The 23,587-nt window shown below is 39.2% G+C and overlaps 1 protein-coding gene across 1 annotated transcript in view; it reads right to left on the bottom strand.

Moving 5' to 3' along the window:
• Positions 1-11,820: 11,820 nt before the first annotated feature.
• The window catches only part of Ptchd1 (patched domain containing 1), a 52,955-nt gene continuing 41,188 nt past the window's right edge, over positions 11,821-23,587 (bottom strand). The window contains exon 3 of the mRNA XM_042670206.1: positions 11,821-13,475. Within this exon, the coding sequence (XP_042526140.1) occupies positions 11,821-13,475 (1,655 nt within the window). The remainder of the gene's footprint in view (positions 13,476-23,587) is intronic.

Consider the following 23,587-nt stretch of genomic DNA (forward strand, 5'->3'; position numbering starts at 1 on the left):
ATAGCTTTTCACTGTAAAATATTTCCATGGTAAGCTCAATTAATTGAACATGTGCTTATGAACTGGAATGCCCCAAAGAATTAGTAGTGAGCGTTTAGTGTAATATATTTATTTTTCTAATCAGGATTTTTCGTCTACATTAGGCTTGAAAAAGGAAGTTAACTGAATTGCTCTCGCTTCTATTTGTTGAGGAGTTGTGTTTGATGAGTACATGTCCATGCTGAAATTATTCTGTAGAACTATAGTTTTCCTGTATGTGTGTATGTGTGTGTGTGTGTGTGAGAAAGAGAGACAGACAGACAGAGACAGAGACAGCGAGACAGAGAGATAGACAGCGAGACAGAGAGAGGGAGAAGGAGAAGAGGGAGAAGGAGAGGGGGCAGAGAGAGAGAGAGATCTGATTTCAGTTTCCATGGAAATAGGCTAAATAAGGACTTTAACAGACAGGAGTATGAGTGTGACTTCTCTTTTGCAATTCCCAGCTGCTGAGTTCTAGCTCAGTACTATTGAGACAAAATTTAAAATCTCCCTATCCTTTATATTATGAGATCAATATTGTAATTTGTACCTGTAACATATAATTTTGGACTCAAGCTTTCTTTTGTAACAGTGATAATCACTCATCCATTCAGTTAGTCCTGTGAAATGAACTAAAAAATAGAACCCACCCACAATTGCCTTCCACAACTGCTTTGACATCCCGTGCATATATATTGCTTTGTTACTTTTTCTAGGTTTTTCTCTTCCCTCTCAACACAGGTTTTGACCTATAAGCTAATATATTCAATGTGCCATCCCTCCCTCCCTCCTTTCCTTTCCCTCTCCTTCGTTCCTTTATTCCTCCCTCCCTCCCTCCCTGAGTTCAGGACTTTTTGATTATTAGGCAATTGCTTAACACTTAACAATGTCATCAGTGCTTTTTTTTCTTTCCAGATAAGGTCTCAAGCTAAATTTTGCCAGAGCTGGCCCAAACTTGGATTCTGATTGTCCTGTCTCTATCTCCCAAGTAGCTGGGCTTATAGGCATGCACCATCATTCCTGCCTCAAACTTTTTCTTAGGCCTTTATTGACTTTGTTTTATCACGTAAAGTGCTTCCTGCTATAATTTTATTACCCAATTTTCAATTATGTATTAAACTAAGGCCAGGAATTTTTTTCTTTCCAGAAATGGAGAAATTTGTGCCCATTAAGCTAAAGAAGCTTAAAAAAATGTAAAACACCAAAACCACGACTTAGTGTCTATTGAAATATCTGGACAAAGAAAGGAAGGGAAAATTCAACTGGAGATATTCCCCTTGCCTACTTTGGTATGCATCTGTGAGAAGATTTCAAGTACATATGAGCAAGCCAAGCAAAAAAAAAAAAATAGGATAAGTATATGAGGTGATGAGTATGCAAATTAGTTTGATTTAATCATTCCACAATGCATACATATATCCAAGCATCACATTGTATTCCACAAATTTATACAAGTTTAATATTTAAATTGAAAAATAGTTGAAAAGAAAAGATGAAAGCAAAAGTTGGAAATCATTACACTTGGAACATGACACCAAGATTGAAAGCAGGATGGTTCATTGGAAGATGGGATTTCAAAGGACAGTCAACCAATGACTCACTGTATTTGGCATGAGTCATTTCCCAGGTTTAGTGTGCTAAATGGCTTACAGGATTCTACAGTCTATAAATTCCATGTGCCACCATAATATATTGCCCTCTGGTGAAAGCTAGTCAGATGGAGAGAACTATGAGATTGCCAAATATCAGTGGCATGGTTTTCCCTACTGATTTTGTTTGTTTGTAGGATAGGTGTGGGATGATTTAAATATATATTTTTGGCATCAGAGAAACTCAAAGTGCTACGAATATGGGACACTTTTCCCCCAAGAGTTGGCCATTTTTTATTACACTGATTTTTCTGAAAAGGGAAAAATATTGGAAGTCTGTCTCAAAATGTAACCAGCTTTTAACTTCATTGTTATAAAGAAAGGCAGGGCTCTGGGGGCAGCATACACAGCCTGTTTAGATCAACTGTTTGTGCTGAAATCTGTGAAGCATACACCTGTAGATACTGAAAAACAGCAATATAAATCTCAAGGCTTGTTAATGCTCCAAAGGTCTTTCCCTGATAAAAGAAGAGGGCTCTAAAATGGTGTGTGTGTGTTTCTTCATTTGAGGTCAAAATGATAGCTTATTAAAGCTCTTTGCTGATAGGTGTTTCAGCTGTTTGTGGAAGTTGTTCTGGGTAAGTTTCCCATTAAATCCCACCTAAGCAGAAGCTGCCTGCCATGTATAAAAGCAATTGACTCAGACTTTGTCCAGCTTACAGTGCAACTGCATTAGTTTTTCCAATAGGATTTTTATGCTTATCTGTCTCAAAACTGAAAAAGCTGAAGTAATTATGTGCTCTAGTTTTTGGATATTTTTCCTAGTATAAAAATAGTTTATTGCTAACAGAATCACCTAATTGCTTAGTGTGAAAAATCCCAACCAAAATACTTGGAACTACAGCATAATTATAGGGTCTTTTTTTTTTTTTAAAGGAGAAATAGTTACATTTTCTGAATACTGCATTAGTGGTTATTCTGATGGATACGATGTAGTTTTGTGGTCTATTATCATGGTTATAGCTTAAAATAGCGATTTATTTTTCAAATTATTTTAAATATTATTGAATTGATTAATGTAATTAAATGAATTATTTAAATAATTAATAATTTTAAAGTTAATTTTACTATTTTATGTCTAAGGGTAAGGTTTTTTTTTTCCAGAATTACTAAATACTTAGTATAGACTCTTTTACTTTTGTTGTTTTTATATTTTACCCACTAAAATTGTATGCTAAAGGGACATTTAACCAATAGGATTACCTTGTTAATCATTATTGCCAGATTATGTTTGATGCCTTGGCTATAAAGGTACACTTTCTACAGCTCTGAAATATTTGCACATTTAGATGAATGAGAGAAATTTGATTAAAAAATGTCTAAAATCAAGCCGAAAATTTCCTTGTTTGGGCCTAGCATTCAATAATTCTGATCATAGGAAACTGTCATTTAACTCCATAACAAATAATGATGTGTGAATTATGGGATCACAAACTGGAGGAGTAGAACCTGAGTGTATTCTGACCGAGTAACTGAGAGGAGTTATATGCCAATAAATAATTCAAAGGAAATGTAGAGTCCTTTTAGTTTATTCAAAAGACACATATTGTGGCTTTATGTTTTCATCCTATAGTAAATTTTGAAAATCTTCATTATTATTAGCTCATATATTTAGTCATTTCCTACAGATTTGATTAGTTTCAGCTTCCTGATACTGCTACTCTAGTCTTAAAAATCCAGGTATGGTGATGCATGCTTGTAATCCTAGCACTCAGGAGGCTGAGGCAGGATTGTGAGTTCCAGGCTAACTAGCCAAGGTTACATAGCCAGACCTTGTCTGAAAACAACAACAAAAATATAGAGGGGAGCACTGTACAAGGGGTCCTCTTAATGTCCATTTCCCAGACTCTGTGTGTGTGTGTGTGCGTGTGTGTGTGTGTGCGTGTGTGTGTGTGTGTGTGTGTGTGTGTGTGTGTGTTGTTGGGTTTGGCTACTTCTTCTGTTGTTTATGTGATTTTTCCCCTAAGCTGAAGTGTTTCTCACCAGTTCTTTCAGGATAACATTCCACCTTCCTTAAGGTGAATGAAAGTCACTGTTTTTCCCCACTACACTAATGCTAGGGATAAAAGGAGAATGCATATTCCTTCCTGAGAATTGGCAAGATGGAGTAATCGCCCTGTATGTCATGATGTACTCCTTCCTTTCTCCTCTTTATCCCCTTCCTAGATCACCAGTAAAAATCTCCAGATAAGGTTCCATCATTCTAGACCTTGGAAAACATCTCCATGGGTCTCTGCTATTATTATGCACAAGTTGGAAAATTCCATGAAATGATACTTTTCCAATATGAAACTATTAGCAATTTGTAAATTTGAAGTCCAGATTTCTTGTCATTTAAATGTGCTGTTTGGCTGCTTTCATATATATTTATGCATAGGAATCATATTGAAGAGGAAGTTAACATTTTCTTTTTTGTTTGTTTGTTTGTTTGTTTTTGTCAGTGATGGGCCTGAACTCTGGGCCTGGGTGCTGTCCCTCAGCTCTTCAGCTCAAGGCTAGCACTCTACCACTTGAGTCACAGCACCACTTCTGGCTTTTTCTGCTTATGTGGTGCTGAGGAATCGAACCCAGGGCCTCATGCATGCAAGGCAAGCACTCTACCACTGGGTCACCTTCCCAGTCCCAGTTAACATTTTCGTATATAGCTCTAGCCCTATCAGACCCCACAAAAACAAAGGGCTACATCTGTGAGCATTTTCAAGTGTCAAGCATATTGTAAAAGGTATTGAGTTTGCATGTGTATACATATTTGCTAAATGTGCACACTTATGTGTGTACAGGCATACATGTATACATTGCTGAGAATGTTTCGTCTATATGTATACACATGCTTGTGCCTCTGTGTATGCTCTTGTATGTATATTTTGTTCATGCTTGTGTATTTGTGTGTGAGCTAATGAGCCATTACCAGTTTTGTCTTACCATCCACAGTCCTGGAAGGCATTACAACATCTGTCTAAGTGATTCTGGGACAGAGGTAAAAGGAAATTTTGTCAGAATATTAGGTAAATATTGGAGAGTCTGAGTCAAACATGACCAGAGATCATTCTGGAAAATCAAGAACATTGTTTTGATCAAGGGAATTTTATGGCTTTCTCCCAAACAAACCTAAAAGGCAATGGAAATGGGCTGAGCCTATACATTTTGTAGAGAAGAAATTGTAGATCCTAATGAATAAAGCCCTCACATGTTACATCAGATGCTACAAAGTGCAACAAATACTCTATCTTAGTAGAAGTCTTCCCTTGTCATGGCTGGGCTGAGGGTGAGATAAGCAACACTGCTAGGTTGTGGGTGATTCCTCTGTGCATCAGGGAAGCCTACCTGATGATTCTTACAGCCATGCCTTAGGTGAACCAAGGTAAATGCCATTGGACCTAAAGTTATACTAGAAAAAGCAGCACCAGCAGAGGAATCCCCCTCTAGTAGATCTAGCTTCTCTACTAGTCAACAGAACTAGGATTTGACTTATATGCTTCTAAGATACATGTCTTTGAATGTACCTGTATTGCTTCAATTTCTTCTTATGCCCACTTCCACTAAATATCAAGATGAATGAGTCTAGTTTTTCACTGTTTGTTGGAGAATCAGCTGTGACAAATATGTGCAAATATGCCTGGTGTAGACAATTTGGAGTAGGGCTCACTCAGAAGCAACTATTCCAATTATGTGGAACATTGCTGCCAAGGAGTATGTAACTATGTATCTTGGAAATAGGCTGCCCTTTCCCCGCCCCCTTTTTTTTGTTGGTTGTGGGGCCTGAACTCTTGGCCTGGGTACTGTCCCTCAGCTCTTCAGCTCAAGGCTAGCACTCTACCACTTGAGCCACAGTGCCACTTCCAGATTTTTCTGCTTATGTGGTATTGAGGAATCAAATCCAGGGCCTCATGCATGCAAGGCAAGCGCTCTATCACTGAGCCACCTTCCCAGCCCCCTTTCCCTTTTTTGTTTTTTGATAGGGAGTATATCAGTATTTGGCTGTCCACTCTGAGTATTTGAAGGGGATGGTTTCTGTCATCTTGAGGCTATGTACATTTTTCCATAACATTGAGAATGTGGTATTCCTCCTGAGAGTTCAGAGAGATCCATTTTTGGTCCTGCCCTGGAGGGCATATTGAATTAATAATGAAACATAAATTGGTAATGAAGATATTGTTGCAGAAGAAATGAATGAATAAATGAAGACTAAATCAGTATTTGAAAGCATTTTTGAGAAGTTCTTGCTTTCCCATTAGCCAAAATGTGGACACCAGGATTGCACTCCTAATGAGGTCTTCCTTAAGTAAGGAGAGTAGATCACAGAGACCTTTTTTGGATTCTGATGACAACTACGAACCCTTGCTTGGACACATCTTTTTCATTGAATTTAATCTTGATGAGCTTAGAGATTCTCCCTTCCCCAAGTCATTTATGACCCCCACATTAAGACCCCATAATTCAGATATGTGAAATGTGGCAGTAAAGTGGTAAGACTAGAGAAAGAACAGAGATGAGTTCTGTATTTGCTTCTAACTGGCTCTGTGGATATGATTCCACTTTTCCTGATTTGTTGTCTCAGGTGAAGCAAGAGGAATAGGGTCACTTTGACCCAAAACTTCATGTGATGCCAATATTCTGGATTGAGAAGCTGGCACGTACCACAGGAACATTATTCCTTCCACTATTCCTCCCATTATTCCCCTGTGGGCTGCTTGATTGTTACACATTGCTTTCTTCATGCTTTGAGAAGCCTTTCCCCATTCAGGCAATGTTTTTATGAACCGTTGTGGTGCTGATTTTAACTAAAAAATATGCACAGAGACCATAGATCTCTGGTCATTTTACTTCTTACTCTTTGCCTGGCACAATCATGGAAATCAAAGAGGATTTCAAACATCACCTGAGCAGAAGGGAGAAAGCAGCTGAGAGGCAGGCTAGGAGGACATCCTGACATGTTCTATGCCGGTGAAGAGATTCTTGCTCATTCACTTTGCTCTTGGCTTTCTCTTGCATGAGCAGGAAACAGAAACAGCTGTAACCACCATAGGGAGGAACTCTGCCATGTGCTGGTTGGAGCCATTCTTGGTTCTTTCTAGCTAATCCACTATACTATTAATTTCATGTTTTGCTTTGTACTAGAACGTTACTAGGCCCTAAAATATTTGGAACTTGTCCCTCAAATGCCTGGTGCTTTTTATTTAGCACAAACTTAAAAGTAAATTTTCCAAAGGGTACATCCAAATGTCTTCATACCAGCCTGGTATAGATGATAATCTGCCCCACCCCACCCCACTCCCACCAAATCCCAACATTCCAGTGTTCTGGATTCACAGTTCCAACCCCAACATATAGCCCTTGCACCTCCTTTATAATTGTCCCACTAAATGGTGATTCAACATATAGCCCTTGCACTTCCTTTATAATTGTCCCACTAAATAGTGATTCAGTCTGATTTTCAGTATCTTTAAATGACCAGTAATTAGTTGCCTTCTATGGTGACCCATTGCATTGTATATATCTGTGACCTTGGGCCCAAATCTACTTTGTAGCTGTGTGTGTGTGTGTGTGTGTGTGTGTGTATTTTTTTTTTTTGCCAGTCTGGGCTGGCCTTGAACTCAGGGCCTAGGCACTGACCCTGAGGCTCTCTTGTTCAAGGCTAGCACTCTATCACTTCCAGTCTTTTCTGTTTATATGGTACTGAGGAATCAAACCCAGGGCTTCATGCATGCTAGGCAAGCACTCTACCACTAAGCCACATTCCCAGCCCTGTAGCTGTATATCTTGAACCCGAGCTATTCCATGTGTGATTGACAAATGAAAGAAAAAAATAATGTCTGCAGTTCCTTTGTCCCTTCTCTTCACTAGCCCAAACATCTTCACCTCAAGTACTGACTCTGAGAGTCACAGATAATCTTTTACCTGATTTGTTTGCTCTTGTGTCTCCGGTCTCTAGAATAGGATATGGGCATGATGAGGCACTCAATAAATAGTTTCTGAATTTAAATATATTTACTGTTATTATCCCCATTTTTACAGATGAAACAGCAGCAGCAACAACAACAACAACAACAACAACAATAATAATAACAACAGAGATTCACAGAGGCCAAATACTGCTACAAGCTGCAGGGATACTTTAATAGGATCCAAAGGAATAAAGCCATTATGAGGAGGATACCATTTGTGCCCAAGAGGCTTTGTCTCACAACACCCCCCAAGGCAGCTCTCCATCCCACCTATTCTTGGGAGGGACACAGCAAAAGCTCTGTTGCTGGGGTTGGAGGAAAAGTAGTGCCATGATTTCATAATGCTACTTACAATTTGGTGGTGGTTATCTCAAATAAAAAGGTTCTCAAGGGCCTTGATTAGAGCAGTATATTACATAACTAACTGTAGCTATGGAGGATAGCATCTGATTATCTTACAGCTAACTGAAAGATGGACTGGGGTAGAAGAGGCGGAAGCAAAACAAACACAACCAAGAAGCATGAACTAAACCAAAGTAAACATCAGGAAAAAAGAAACCCCAGAACAAAACAAAACTTCTGAGCTAGAACAATGAAGAGGGTTTTTATCTTTTTTAAAATTACTCTCTCTCTCTTAATTTTTTGAGACATTTTGTTATGTAGCCCAGGCTTGCCTTGAACTTACTATGTAGCCTTGGCCGGCTTCAAACTTGTGATCTTCCTGTCTTACTCTCTCAAGTGTTGAGATTTTTAGGCATGTGCCACCGTTCTTGGCTTAGAGAGAAATTTTCATGAAGGTTTACCTTCTACTTTCTCTGGAAAAACTGTTCCTTTTAGTCTGAGGCATCTTTATGCTACTTGTTGGACCATTATGGTAGGACTAAACAATGGTGTCTTAACAAGTATCATTTTTCTCCTTGAAAACTGTTAAGTTTCTTGTGAGTTTACATCTGCTGAATTCCACTAAAATGGAGAGGATGTCATTAACTTTGCCTTGGCTTCTCTTATTTTTCTTATGAAGGCTAAGAACGCCCAACTATCACAGTTTTATAGTTAGCCAGGAGAAATATTTTTTGATGAATTGATTTTTTCTTTGGTAAACAAACACCAAACACCAACTCAAAACCAATCAAATAAGTTTCTTTGGTAAAGTAGATATTAATGTCTTGGTTGGAATTAATTAAAGAAAAAAAATTCAAGTGTTTTCTGGGATCATACTTCCCTTTTTATGGCAATTCAAAAAGTAAAAACTTCAGGAAGTAAAGACTTAAATTTTATGGAGGTGTGATTTTGAGATACTTCTAAAGCTTTCTCCATGGTGAGGCTAAACCAGCGCTGCCAGAGCAATAATTCGTAATTAATATTAACAAATAACAGTTATCTAACAATAAAGAATAAATCTTAGCATGCATACAGTCCCCCAATAGAAAAATTCATTTCACAGTCAGAATTTCATAAGTCTTGATTTCAAGTGCTGAAAAGAGAAAGTTGACAAGTTTGAAAATGCCCTTCATTTAAAAATACAATATCCCAAGATACACAGAGATTCATTCAAGTTGGAAAACTTCAATCTGTCATAAAACAAAGTTCCACATTTTCATTCTGGTTGACCAAATAGTGATTAAATTCCCCACAAAATCCATTTTAGTTGGTGTTTGGTGTGTGTGTGTGTGTGTGTAAGTGTGTAAGAGAGAGAGAGAGTCAGTTTTGTGGAGTCACTTTATGCTGAGTGCTCCACATGGCACACGTGAAATCAATGGCTGATTTAGAACACACTGCTCAGAAAATGATTTAACAACGTAGGACTTAAGAATAAAACCAATCCCTTCTTCAGTAATTTCTTTTGTGTGCTGGTCCCAAGGCTTGAACTCAGGGCTTAGGTGCTGTCCCTGAGTTTTTGTGTTCAAGGTTAGCACTCTACCGCTGGAGCATAACTCCACTTTCAGCTTTTTGTTGGTTAATTGGAGATAAGAGTCTCATAGACTTTCCTGCCTGGGCTAGCTTTCAACCATGATCCTCAGATCTCAACCTCATGAGTAGCTAGGATTACAAGCGTGAGCCACTGGCATTCAGCTGATGTGTTTTATAAATGGTAGCCTATTTGTAGGCCCCTAGAAGAGAGCATTAATTGAAGACCTATTATATAAATTTGCCCTTTTGCCAGGACTGTACTTGTCCTCAGATTAAAGCTCATTATGTTCTTGAGCAAATAACACATTGGAATGATCACTTAGTGAGTCTGGAAGGGAGACTGGACAAGTGTGTAATGCACATGAATTTAGAACTGTGTGGCCAACAACACATGAAATCGAAAGCACAGGTGCATTTGGTGTGGTCATGGAATCACTGGGGCTTGCTTTTTTTTTCTGTTTAGAAATAAAGTGATAAACCTAAATCCCAAACATTTTCATTTCTATTTCATCTGACACAATAAAACAATGTCTGTTCTGCGGCCAGTAAAGTCGTATGTTCCTATGTTAGAAATGTATTTCAAGGGATGGGGGAATGAATAGCTGTGATCTAAAATGAAATCTAAAATGGACCTGTTCTGTCTTAGACAGGCTAGAATGGTAGAGAATGGTGTGACCTAGGTGAGTTTCCTTATTCTCCTAGGTCTCAGTTTTCTCCTTTGCAGAAGATGGGGGAAGTGACACAGTCTGTCTGCCAAGGTCCAGAAAGGTAAGGTGCCTTTGAGAAATCCTTACTAGTGTAGGTAACTGAAGCAGCTACATCTCTAGTAGCTTCCCCGTTTGGGCTTCAATTTTATAGGTTTAAAGAAATACAGGGATCTAGCGTCAGCATACCTATCCTGTTCAGATCAAACCCTTTCTGTTTAGCTGTAATGAACCTTTCCCCCTATAGATTGTGTGAGTCAATAGCATACGTATCTGGGCTTGTTAATGTCCAGATGGGCTTGGTGATGAAGCAGAGATGTGATAGGGACCACATGGAGGGTGAATGAAGTACAGCCAGTTAGCAGCAAAGTTTGACTGCTGTCATGAATAGGTTTGTATAGGTGAGTGTTTTGATTCCCCCCATCAGTTTCCATCTTTCTTTGGCCTTTATCTCCTGGTATTTCTACAAAGTTGCTCAGTGTCAGCATTTAGACTTACCAAACCTCCTCTCTAAGCCTGTCAGAAGTCGCGTCTCCTAGCAAAGACAGACGTACTCTAAGGTGGTAGCTATGACAAATACTCATTCTCATTTTCCCTTCCTCAGGTGTGTGGGCAATATTTTGTGCATCCATGCAAAATGGCTTGTAGGGTCAAACAGCTGTATGCTGACTGATTTTGTGGTTAAATTGAAGGGATACTGTCTTTAGGTTCACGTAGACACCTGCTTTTCTCCCCATCTTGCCAGGTATTTTGGTTTGGCTTTACGGTCTTACATTTCCAGAGCTTCCTGCCAAGAGCTGTAACTAATATAGCAGACTCATTCAGTGACAAGTGACAAGATATTCCAAAATAGAATCACCCCAGTTCTGTAATGCTGGAGTTGTCATTGATTTCCAGGTGTATTAATCAAACCATATAAATGTGAGAAGTTTTATCAGTGGGGGAATATGACAAATTCATTCTAGACAACAAAAATACCTCACCCAGGCAAATTTAGGGGTGACTCAGTCTCAGTTCATGGTCGATGGCCACTCTACCGTCTGCTTCTGAAGTTCTGGCTTGCTTTCGTTCATCACAACTTTCACAAGTATCTCCGTGAGTGTTAAGTAACATATCCAAGACCTCAAGCCACAGATCCTAGCTAGAGCTTGTGCTCTGCAGAAGTTTTGGAAGCCTTGTTATTTGAACAATGCTTAAAGCTATTTTTGCTTTGGCAGCTGACCTTTCAATCAGTTGCTTTTATCCCAATGCCAGCAACATCTGCAGTGTAGATAAAATAGGATTCTACTTGTTAATAAGCTTCCTTCTATTTGATCTTAGCTTAAGAGACAGTAAGTCTCCTAGGGTCTGTGTGTGTGTGAGTGTGTGTGTGTGTGTGTGTACATGTGTATCTCAACAACCCTTTTGTTTTAAAGGTGAAAAGGATGCCATGCCTGTTATCATCCCATTGTCCTTTGTCCTTTACTTTCTTTTGTTTTGCAAAGCCTGTTTCTTATCCTTTAAGAAAGGGAACAACTTTGAGTTGAACTGTTTCATTAACATGATCTCCTTGTTCTTGACAAGACCTAAGGTGAAACTGTTAAGCAGATGTGATCACACGGTTGTAATTTGGTCAACCACTCGGGTACTACCCATATCCGCCATTTCTACGCATTCAGCATCCTCACGGTTTTCAGGATTTTTCTTCTCTTTCCTTTTTTTCTTAGAGGGTGGCAAGAAAGTCAGTATCACAGGTAAAATGGCAAAGCAGTGAAAGAAGGTGACAAATGCTATTAAAAACAAGCACCTGAACAGTGTACAGGTCAGATTTGAAGGCACAGCTGCGAGAGGAATCAGACCAACAATGTAGCAGAGGTAACTCTGTAAAATAGCTACCCCATGCACTTCCAGGGCATTTTTTACCCACTTAGTTCTTGTGAAATCCTTGCCCAAAACAAATGTGGATAACAGTGGAGCACAATTGTCAATTGTATAGTTAATTCCATAAATCAAGCATAGCACAGAAATGCAGTCCAGTTGTACTTTCCATAGTGTCATGAAACCTATCACGCCGAACTCCACGGACACAACTGTTATCGTGATCCAGACGTTAATCAGAGAGTCTGCCACCAGGAATGCCGAGAAGAAGAGCAGGAACAAAGCACTGATGCAGGAATTGTGCAGGGGAGCTCCCAGAGAGGATGCATATCGATCCATGAACACAAAAGACGGATTAAAGACAATGAACTTCACCTTGGAGGTGACTGAAAGTCTCCTCAGGGTCTCCAAGAGATCATAAAGTTCTTCTCTGTTCGTTTCCATGGTCTTGGCCACCAAAAACATTCTGGAGGCCACTACATCAACCTCATCATTATACTTTTTAGAGAAGATGATGTCTTCTTGAAAATGTGAAAATTGGGGGGCTTTCAGGAAGGAATTCCTCAACATGTCTGTGAAATTTTTCTTAGTCAAGCCAGTAGAGACATTGAGTTTCCGAAGGTAATTTAAATAGCTTTCAAACCAGGATATCCGCACAAACCCCTTGGTATATTCTAGAACATCTTCTTGGACACTAGTGTTCCAGTACTCTATGGACTCATAAATGTAAAACCCAATCACGGGACTGTAGTTGCTAAAGTACTTTTGCTGGGCAGTAGTGTACTCGATGGTTTGTGTGGCGGTTGCTACGATGTTACTAAGGTCTGACCCTTCACTGACCTGCAGATAGCCCATTAAGGCAAAGGAAATATAAATAAGATAAAAGAGAACTACAAAAGGCTTGACATAGGTGTTGGTTATCCAGTCACAGTAATAGCGTTTGAGGAAACATACCAATAGGTGACTCTCGTAAGTGTTTGCTTCCTCGCCTTCAGCCGTGTCCTCACTGAATCTGGCTGTCAGGAAAAACCTGTACCATGCTGGTTTCTCCTGCAATACCTCGGGCTTTGGAACTTTCCTACAGAAGATACTATGCTGGTAATTGTTTTCTATGTAGCCAGTGAACACCAGGCTGGAACCATAAAACGAGAGTACATAGAGGTAGTTGAAGAGGATTGCAATACAGGAATTGCAGCAGAAAATCCTGGCTGCCTCAATGTTCGTGAAAGGGCTGGCCCCTATGCCAAAGGTGACCAGGTACATGGCAGTGGTGAGAGAAAAGGAGAGCATGGAGTCTGCATAGACTGCTGCAGTTCGCTCTTTCACGTGTTGGTCTTCTCTAGTTTTCCTCCAGGAGGATAACATTTCAAAAGTCCCATATAATCCATGACCTAAGGGGAAGGGGAGTAGAAAAAGACCAGAGCGTAAGTTGAAAGTACTAAATCTCTTTAGGAGGGGAACCAACTTGAAGGAAGACTAATGGGTTATGGAAAGACAACCAGTGCTAGTGTTGCCAAGCTTGGATAATGCCTAGCGATTCTCCGCTATGGGAAGATAGGTCTGGGTGTTGGTGAATTCTAAAAGTGTGTGTTAATGCTATCATGGACCAAGGAACTTCCTCAGGGTTCCCTCTGCTTTCCAAAAGCTTTGGCCCGTAGAACGCTGAGTAGAGTCAAGCCTGGGTCTCTTGAGGAATCATCTACCTCCATTGTTTAGGGATGTTGGTGTGGCTGGGTGGAACAATCGAGAAAAGATACCTGGGCTGTCATCATTTTGCTGGCTATCCTCAACCTTCTAGGTGAAGGCAGAGGAAGACCGTGGGCAGAGGGTTCAAAGATTCCATTTTCTTACATTGGCCAAGTGGAAAGCTTTAGTGAGAAAGAGGCACTGTATTTAGTTTGAGTTATGACAGGAAACTAAATCATAGCCTCTTTTTTTCTTTCCCAAACATCAGGGCAGGAAGCAATAAATCTGAGAAACAAAGGCAAGCGAAATAAGAAAGAACAAATCTGACTGAAGAGGAAGGAAGGAAAAGAAAACACAGAAGGAATACAATCCATCGGAACTCTACTATTGTTAAAAATGAGAATTCCAGTTAAAGGTTTATGACTTGCATTTTATCTTTTGGCCAATTTTAGTTGTTCTTAGACGATGCACCAAGTAGGCAGTGACTGCTGGCTTCTCCGCACTCTTTGGCAGTAGGCTCTGTGGGAGAGAGCCAGGTCAGAAACTTCTTTCCTTAACTGTTTTAGTGCCCTTGCCTTTCTGAGTAATATTCCAGCAACAGCAGAAGAGTGGAGGGACAGGTAGTTCCCACATTCTAACTCCATTCTGCAGCCTAGCTTCTGCTATCTGTCCTATTGGATTCCCCTGCTCTATCCCCGCCTCGATTTCCAGGCCCCGAGTCATTGAAAAAGCCCATCAAAGTGACCCATTGTGGCTTTCCATAACCCATATCTTGGCACTGGGATCAGCAGATCAAATTTTCTGCTTCCACACCTTGGTATATTCAATCTCATTATTGAGCATAACAAAAACCTTACCCTGTGATACAGTGGTTTCGTTTTGAAAAAGGCATTTAAAAGTGCCAGTCCGTGTGAGTGAAGCGAGTGAGTCACTGTCATTTTGCATGTACAGTAACGGAGGACACAGTTCCCTCCCCAACCCCTGATGCCCAGACTGGTATTTCTATCCTTAGTGTGAAGTTCTGGCCTCAGACTTAAATGCCCATTCTGGAGTAATGAGCTAGGCCTGTTGCCTAGAGGAATTTGACATTTATCTTAATTTATTAGGCATCATTTTACAGCCACTTTTAAGAGGTCAGGTCAAGACTGTCAAATTGATTGCTAGTACTGTGTCCCTTACTGCGTTGGTGGCCTCTAAACTCCTTGAACATAAAGTAAAAAGTGTTATTTGTTGCCTGAGATCCCGTTGTTCATTATGCTTTATGTAGTTCACTGTCTAGTCTCAGGAAGGAAAACTGTGTATTAAATGTATTTCCCCTGTGTTCTTAGGAGGGACCAAACTGACTTTGATGGAAAGTAAACCATCCCTTGACAGTGAATAAAAAGTAGATACTTCTGAGGCATCAGCACCTTGGTACAACAATATTGATGATTTAATCTGGGGGCAGGTAGACTAGGTAAGCACTGGAAGACAAAACTCTCTGCAAGAGCTTGCTGAAAATGGCAAGTCATTTTCTATGATGTTTACTTGCTAGGAACAAAAATATTTTAAAACAAGGATTTTGTACTGAGTTGTTAAATATGGTAATAAGACAAGAACGCATATGGCAGAATAAGAATTAATCATATAGTAGAACTTGAATTAAATCTGTTTTGCAGTCATTTTAAAACTTCAGTGTGATGTTTTATGAGAGTGTATGATCCCGACTCTTGTTGAAAAATACAATAAGAACCCATTTCTTACCTTACTGGTGACTAATTATAGAAGTTAACTGAGAAGTAGAATTAGAATTAACAGAGCTGGTAAGGTGACATGCGTGAGGCTTGAGGGTCCAGAATGAAAATAATCAAACCCAAGTAAAGATAGAATGAGCCTGTTAGCTTGTCTCTTGAGTTCTGTTGCTGCATTTTAAGTGCCTGTCCTTCTCTAATTTGATTTTTACAGATTGAATCTGGATTGGTTTTGCATGTGTTTTTGGTTCTGGGGGCAGCTCCAGAAGAATTTTAATTTTATCCTTAGGTGCTTCTGGAAATAAGGCCTTTCCTTTATTCCTTTATCTAGGTATGCTCGTGCATGTATACTAAGACCCTCTTAAAGGCCACAGGAGGCCCTGAGAAACACTCTGTTCCAGCTGATCACCCATCATTTGTTGCTAGTGGTCATTGGCTTTGCTACCATTGTTCCTGATAGGCCAAATTCTTGTTTCTCAAACCATACCTCTCTGAACCCCAAATTGCAATTGCACTTGTGTAATGACTTAGAAAAGCCCTTTGGATTTCTAGGACAAGCGCCTCCTTTCCGTAGCTCAGTCAAAGGAAGGCTGAGCGCCAACAGAGCTATGGGTACCTCTAAGGGATTAACAGCCTGGAGTGCCTAGTTGGCCCCAGACCCAGCTCACAGCTGGGTATTTATAGGCTGAAGAGGTTGATCTATTGCCTTAAAGCAAAGAGAAATGGTGAGGCGCTTGTTTCCTGGCCTGGCCTCAAGGAGAAACACATTCTAAGAACTCTAGGACATAGGGAACACCCTGAGCTCTGGGAAAAACACACACACACACACAAAACACCCACCTACTCTGCCAAGAACTACAGCTGAATTTCCTTTGGTTTGGGCCTTCAAAGGTATTGTTTCATTTGCAGGCTACCCTGGGACAGTGGGCTGCTAAATAACTTCCCTTAGTTCTGGATTATAAGTCAGGACGGACAATGGACTGGGAAAGTATTAAAGAGGAAATGGCATATAGGAAAATTTCACAAAGAGTAACTTCGTAGAAATTTTCTCATCAGCCAGTCCTGCCTTTATCTTTGATGGCTATGACAGAAACTGGGGGGGGGGGAACCCAAAGAAATATAGAATGAAGAAAAAAAGCTTTTGCTAAGTTCTTTTCCTTTCCCCTTTTCTCTCTCTGACGATGGGGCCCATCTTAAGCCCTGCCACCATTCACAGTCCTCTTTTCTGGAACTGGAATCCAGCAGGAATGACTGTCAAGCTATCCACTACGTGGATTGAAGACACTTTTTTAAAAGGTTCCTTACCAGCAAAAACATTGCTGTTCGCCTTGTCCTCTGGTTTGAAAAGTTCACTTTGAAGTAGAATCCTGTTTACAAGGACTCCCTGGTAGCCAAGCTCACAGGTGGGCACAAGGATGCTCCCTAAATGTAAAATCCCAGGCAGATTTTGACCTTGATGACAACCAGGAGCCCCTATGATGGTAATGGGAGTCATGGCTCATTATCAAAGGGGTGGGTCATAACAAGATCCCTACAGATAAAGGATTGTATCAAAGCAGCACAGAAAGGACTAACCCTAATGTTGGAAGAAACTAAAAATCTAGCTAATCCTCTATTGTTGTGACTCTTGGGCACACTCCCTGATTAGGTCTTGCTTTCACTCCTGTCTGTTTTCTGGGTGGAGCCCAAGTCCTCAGAGTTGTTTATAATCTACCAAGGCAGGAATCCACTAACAAATAGTTGAGAGTTAACCTAACTTTACCTGGTAGATATACTTCAAGGAGAGTTGTTTGTAAAGTGAATCGTGTTTTCAGTTTCTTTAATGGTTTTGCTATCAGAAGGAATCTGGGTGATTTGTTTCAGCGTATTTTTTTGTCAGTGAATAATTATGAGTAAACTGATCTACTTTGTACATTGAGATTTCCTAAGTGTGATACTTCTGCAAGCCCAGATTTTTTCTGCCTTACTCAGTCCACACACACAGAGGCTGGTGATGCCTTTGAATGCTGGATTTGTCTCACATTTAAATCCCTTCATCATTACCAGGACTTCCTCAGCTTGAGTCCCTCAAATTGAGGAATGTCTGAGAAGAAGATCAGGTGAAATGAAATGGCTTGCTGATAGATAACCTTTGAGGTTGTATGTGTGTGTGAGGGGGGGGGGGGGAGAGAAAGAGGGAGAGGAGAGAGAGAGAGACAGAGAGAGAGGAAGGGAGACAGACAGACAGACAGACAGAGAGACAGAGAGACAGAGAGAGTAAGAGTCCTGGGGCTTGAATTCAGGGCTTGAGCACTGTCCCTGAGCGTTTTTGCTCAAGGCTAGTACTCCATCACTTGAGCCATAGCTCCATTTCTGGATTTTTTGTGGTTAATTGGAAATCAGAGTCTCACAGATTTCCCTGCCCAGGCTGGCTTTGAACTCTGATCCTGTGATCTCAGCCTTTTGAGTAGCTAGGATTATAGGCCACGAGCCACTGGAACTTGGCAATAACCGTGAAATTTTAATCTAAAAACATTTAATAGCATGAAGCCATTTATAGCATATGTGGAAACAAAATGACCATATTCTCCTTGGAAATCCCAAGGATATAATATATAGAAGATAATACATGAGCAGATTCTGCTTCTGACATATTTTATTGTTAGGCAAGATCCACTAAGTAGCTCGTGTTTATAAAATGCTTTTCTTTCAATGACATCCACATAAATTCATAATTTTTGTTTTTTTGAGAAGAAAGTTAAAGTGTATATGTGTCTGGATTGAGTAAGATCTATTTTCAGAGAGATGTTCATTAATTGGGTTACATTTACACTTTGCCAGTTATAAACATTTACTTTATAAGCTGAATTGTTTGGCTTATCCTAGCCTGTTTTGTCTCACAGTTAAGAGTAAGAGTAAAGGTGTTCTCTGCTGAAGTAAAGACAGATGCTCACATCAGGGGGAGTATAGCATGTTAGTCTTTCTACTAGAGACTTGACACATTGTGGTTGTTCTAACATGGCATTAAGTTTGAATCTGAGAAATAATTTTCCTTTAATAGATAGTAGCTACAAATGAAAGTTCAAGAAATGGATTTGTTGTTGGGCATCAGTGGCTCATGCCTGTAATCCTAGCTACTGAGGCGTCTGAGATCTAAGCATGGCCATTCAAAGCAAGCCTGGGTAAAAAGGCCTGTGAGACTCTTTCTCTCTAATTACCTACCACAAAAACTGGAGCTATGGCTTAAGTGGTACATACAAAAAAGAAATGAATTTGCTAAGAGATCTTCCTTGTTTAAAGATAAAGTATTTAACAGGGCTATGTCCATATATACACAAACTGACTATAGTATGGTATATACAGGGGTAGATTCCCAGGCTGTCATGCTGTAACTCCTTTGAACAATTAACTGACATTTTAACAAAACAAATACCAGAAGGCTGAATCATGTTTTGTCTGAGTGGTAGGAATTAAGGGGAGGGGGAATAGATGAGTAGAGAAAGGAATGGTGGGTGAAGACATAGTATTCAAATGTATATATGGGAAAGTAGAACTAGATAACTTGAGAGGATAGATGGGATTGGGCCAGATGAGGATGGAGATGGATAATGAAGGAGTGACACTGGTCAAGATGCATCGTACTCATAAATTGATATGTTGAAGTCCCTTTGCACAACTAAAGATAGTAAAAATAAATTTAATAGATAATTTAGATATAGTGTATATAGGTACTATATAAAACGACTGTGTATAAGCATAGCATGTAATGTATACTATGGCCATTGTGTGATATCTTTTCATATAGAAGACTTATATAATATATAAACATGTATATGTGGCATTTTTAGTAAAATCTGTTTTATATATTTACATATAAAGTGCTTGAATGTATAGCATATATTACTACATAGAAAAACAGTATTTCTATATAAGTAGTCAAATAATTTATATATTGCATCATGTTATGAACACATTGTATACATATAAATATATAACATGAGGTATATGTCATATATCTCTAATATAGCTAATATGTGTAGTATGTATGCAGATTATACACATATACATACACATGACATATATAGTAAGCTGATGTGGAATTGATTTTACTGATGAGGCAGAGAAATGTCAATGCTAATGTATCAACACAGTGAAGGAGCTAGAATTCTTCTCTTGGGGCCCATGTGTCTACATTTTAGTTCTTGACTAGTATAGTAGTAAAGATTAGATGAAAAGCAGGATTTCTGTGACAATAACTATGGATCTGCTTGGGCTGTGAGCTCCTCATGGACTCATTGGGTCAAAATCACCCAGTTCTGACGTTCTGAGCTTGCCGTCCTAATGTAGATACCAGGTGTTTTCCTAGCTCAGTGTTGCCAGGGTTGCCTCTGGTTGCCTCTGGTTGCTTGACCTTCGTGGTTTTGCTAATTCCCTACTCTCTGGGCAAGACCACTCAGAGATACCTGAGACCTGAGTTAAAAACAAAGCCCCCTGCATTCCTCTACAGGATTGAGTTTTACAGACTCAGGCCTATGTCCTTGTCCTGGACTTGTCTTAGCTTATAATGAGGACTAGAACAAAAAATACTGCTTTGTTTGTTCTGTTTCACAAAGCTATTTATTTCTGTCCTCTTGCTCCATAATATGATTGGTGGAGCACAAGAATAAAATGATGAGAACAAATCACAAAACTAGATTACATGATCTCTTTGTAAATTACTCCCATATGACTATAGGCTATTACCAAAAAGTAGGAAACAAATTTTGAAAATATTATGTGGAATGACTCACTTGTTTTAAACAAGATGTACACAGAAATGTGAACAACAAAACTGCTACAAACATTTTCCTAGAAACTACTGAACTTATTGTACATAGAAGTCAAAATTTTTTCCACGGTACTCTAATATGCTCCTATTTTGTTCATGCATTTGCTGCAAATAATGGATTTCTGCAGTAACATGTTAGGTTGGACCATATGAATTTACCATTTTTGTTGTTTGAAAATGATTGGATATTGGTACTAATTTTCCCATCCAAGTACTAACCAGGCCCGATCCTGCTTAGCTTCCGAGATCAGACGAGATCGGGCGCGTTCAGGGTGGTATGGCCGTAGACAATTGGTACCAATTTTCTAGGTGAAAAGTAGTCGACAATATATGATTTAAACTTTATTATTATCTAGCTGCCTTTCCCCCCATTTTTCTCATGACTTTGTGAATATAATCAGAACACAGAACCTTTTAGATTTGTTAAAGGGAAAGCAGTTAAGAGTTGCAACTTCTTGTACAATACAGTGCACATTTAGATGAGTTTCAGATTACTATATCATATTTCAAGTGGCATTATAGGAGAATAAATTTTTGGAGAACTAAATCTGGTTTCTGCTAAAAATACACACTCTTAGATTATATAGCAGAAAGAAGCCAAACTGCTCTGCTATTATTCCCTTCCTGGCACTTAATTCCCTTCTGTCCATCTTGAGTCTGGATCAACTGGGTATATCCCTTCCTGCAGAAGGAAGAGGGTTTCCTGGATTTGACATTTTACCTCCTCAAACTTTACAAATATTGGAAATAGCACTTGTCGAGTATTTTCCATTTCGTCTAAGTTCCAGGGCTCAGGTATCTTGAAAAAAGGCAAAGCGACCCTTACCAGTTAGCCAAATAGAAAGCAATACCTAAACTATCCTTCACCACAACTTTCAGTTTCCTCTTTTTGTGCTCAGAATGTACAGGAAGCAAGAAACTCCCCGTATGCACAAGGAAGAAAACTTCTCTTCTGTTCCTTGTATATTCTCCAATATTCCATTCCTTTCTTGATTTATGTATGATCAACAAAGCTGTGGAAATATTAAGCCTGTAAGGAGAGCTGCACATACAAAATCTGTGCCAATATCTTAAATCATACCCAACTGGAGAACAGTAGTATAAATCCTCATCCCAGAGAGGAAACTCTCAAACAGATAACAATGATGCTTACAAATGGCAATTCTGGTACCTCACTAGCTGATATCAATATAGTTTGGAAAGAAGGGGTACAGGGGGAAAACAATCTTCTTCTCTAAATTATAGTAACTGAAAATGTCAATGAGCACTTGTAATACTACAGACCTTTTAGAATTTCAGCTCCAAATAAACTAATCTGACTCATTTGGACAGAGGTTTTGGCAGAAGGAAGATTGTCTAATATACACGACACTGATTAAAAACATTCTAAATCATGATGTATCTCTGCTTACATCATTGCCAAAATGATTCATCTGTGTAGGATATATTCTTATTGCCGGAGATGTCACATATCATCTTGGCTAGAAACACAGTCAAATTCCCATTATGGCGAACTCTCAGAGTTTATCCAAATTCTTTCCTCTTTTGGAGTTTTGTTAGGCTAATACAGCTTGACACACATGGTCTTAAAATTTTCCACTCTTAAGTGTATTGCCATTTTGGCATTTGACTAGACCTTGTCTTACGTGACCAGCGCTACACTGAGAATATTTAGATTGCTGAATTTCAAATCTATAATATTTATCACATAGACTTGTTGATAAGATAAGGGAACTTCTACATTCTAGACTTTTTCTAAGGTATTTTTCCTCTAAATGAGGCTATCCATAGTTGATTTCATTTGATACTATATTTATAGAACATACTAAATCAAGAAATTTTCCCCTAAATCTGCATAGGTAAATCATTAGCATTTTGTTACTTACAGGCAAATTTAATTTAACTGACATATAGTGTAAACATCTTAGCAATGCATTTCTTCTTGGTCATTTCAAATAGTTTGTCATCAAGAAAAGCAGGGCTAAACATAGGCCTGGAAGACAACATTTATGAACCTGATCTTGCTTATATTTCATTTTACAATCATACTCTGAGAATGAAGCATTTATTTGAGAAATCCAGAAGAGCAACCGTCCTAAATCCAGGCATGGTTGGTTTTATGAGCATATTAACCATCCATTACATTGTGAAAAGTATTTATTGCAAATGGACCTTAGCTTCTAATATGCGTAGCTCCCTTTCATGTTGTGACTAAGTAATTTGAGAACACTTTGGGCTGAAAATGTACAGAAAGGTTGCACACTGATTGTCAGCAGGGAAAACTGCCATCCAATCGATGCATGTAGTATTCCTCACAAATTGCAAACAAGGGAGTATTGGGCACCTACAGTGCCTGTTCTCTTTCACAGCAAATGCCTGATTTGTCTGCATCGAACTCTGACGTCATGCTCAGTGATACTTGGTCTCTGTGGAGTTATGGAACTACCTCCTCTTTCTGGATTTATGGTTTTAAGACATTCTTCTGCTAACATCATCATTCCATCCTACCGGTTCCCTTTCTCTTTCCCTGCACTGATACAGTCAGTCATACTTTGGGGGTTGAATTTTACTTACAACATTTAAAACTTCTCTACAAAGTACAAAGAGAAGTCTTAAGAAGTATGAAGTATTAGTCAGGTGCTGCTGGCTTATGCCTATAATCATAGCTACTTAGGAGGCTGAGATCTGAGGATTCCAGTTCAAAGCCAGCCTGGGCAGGAAAGTCCATGGGACTCTTTATCTCCAATTAACTAGCAGAAATTCAGAGGTGGAGCTGTGGCTCCAGTGGTAGAGCACTAGCCTTGAGTGGGAAAAACCCTCAGTGACAGCACCCAGGCTCTGAGTTCAAGTCTTAGGACACACACACACAAAGTATAAGTGTTGTAGTTTTATTAAGGAAAAATTTTAAATATTTTAGTTTTATTTTCCTTAGTGAAGTTCAAGTTTTGTGTATTGCTATTTAAGAAGCTTTACATATTGCAATTTATTTTATTTAGAACAGTTAATTTTGGGACAGTTTAAATAGTGTAACCTGGTGCTCACTGATAACAACCTGGACTGTTATAAAGCCATCACTGACAGTACTGTTTCTAGTGCCTCTATCTGTTGTCCCTCCTCCTAAGAACTTTTTCTTATTCTTGTTTTCATCTTCCTACAAAGGCAACATAAAAAACCCCACTATTTTGAAAAGGAAAAGCCAAAAAAAATTTCTCCCAGATAATCAAACATGAGACTAATCATGAGGAAAATGTCTTTTTTTTTCTGAGTTTTTGACAGACAC

The sequence above is a fragment of the Dipodomys spectabilis genome, unplaced genomic scaffold, assembly GCF_019054845.1.
Source record: "Dipodomys spectabilis isolate Male_0828 unplaced genomic scaffold, ASM1905484v1 ptg000526l, whole genome shotgun sequence".
NCBI lineage: Eukaryota > Metazoa > Chordata > Mammalia > Rodentia > Heteromyidae > Dipodomys > Dipodomys spectabilis.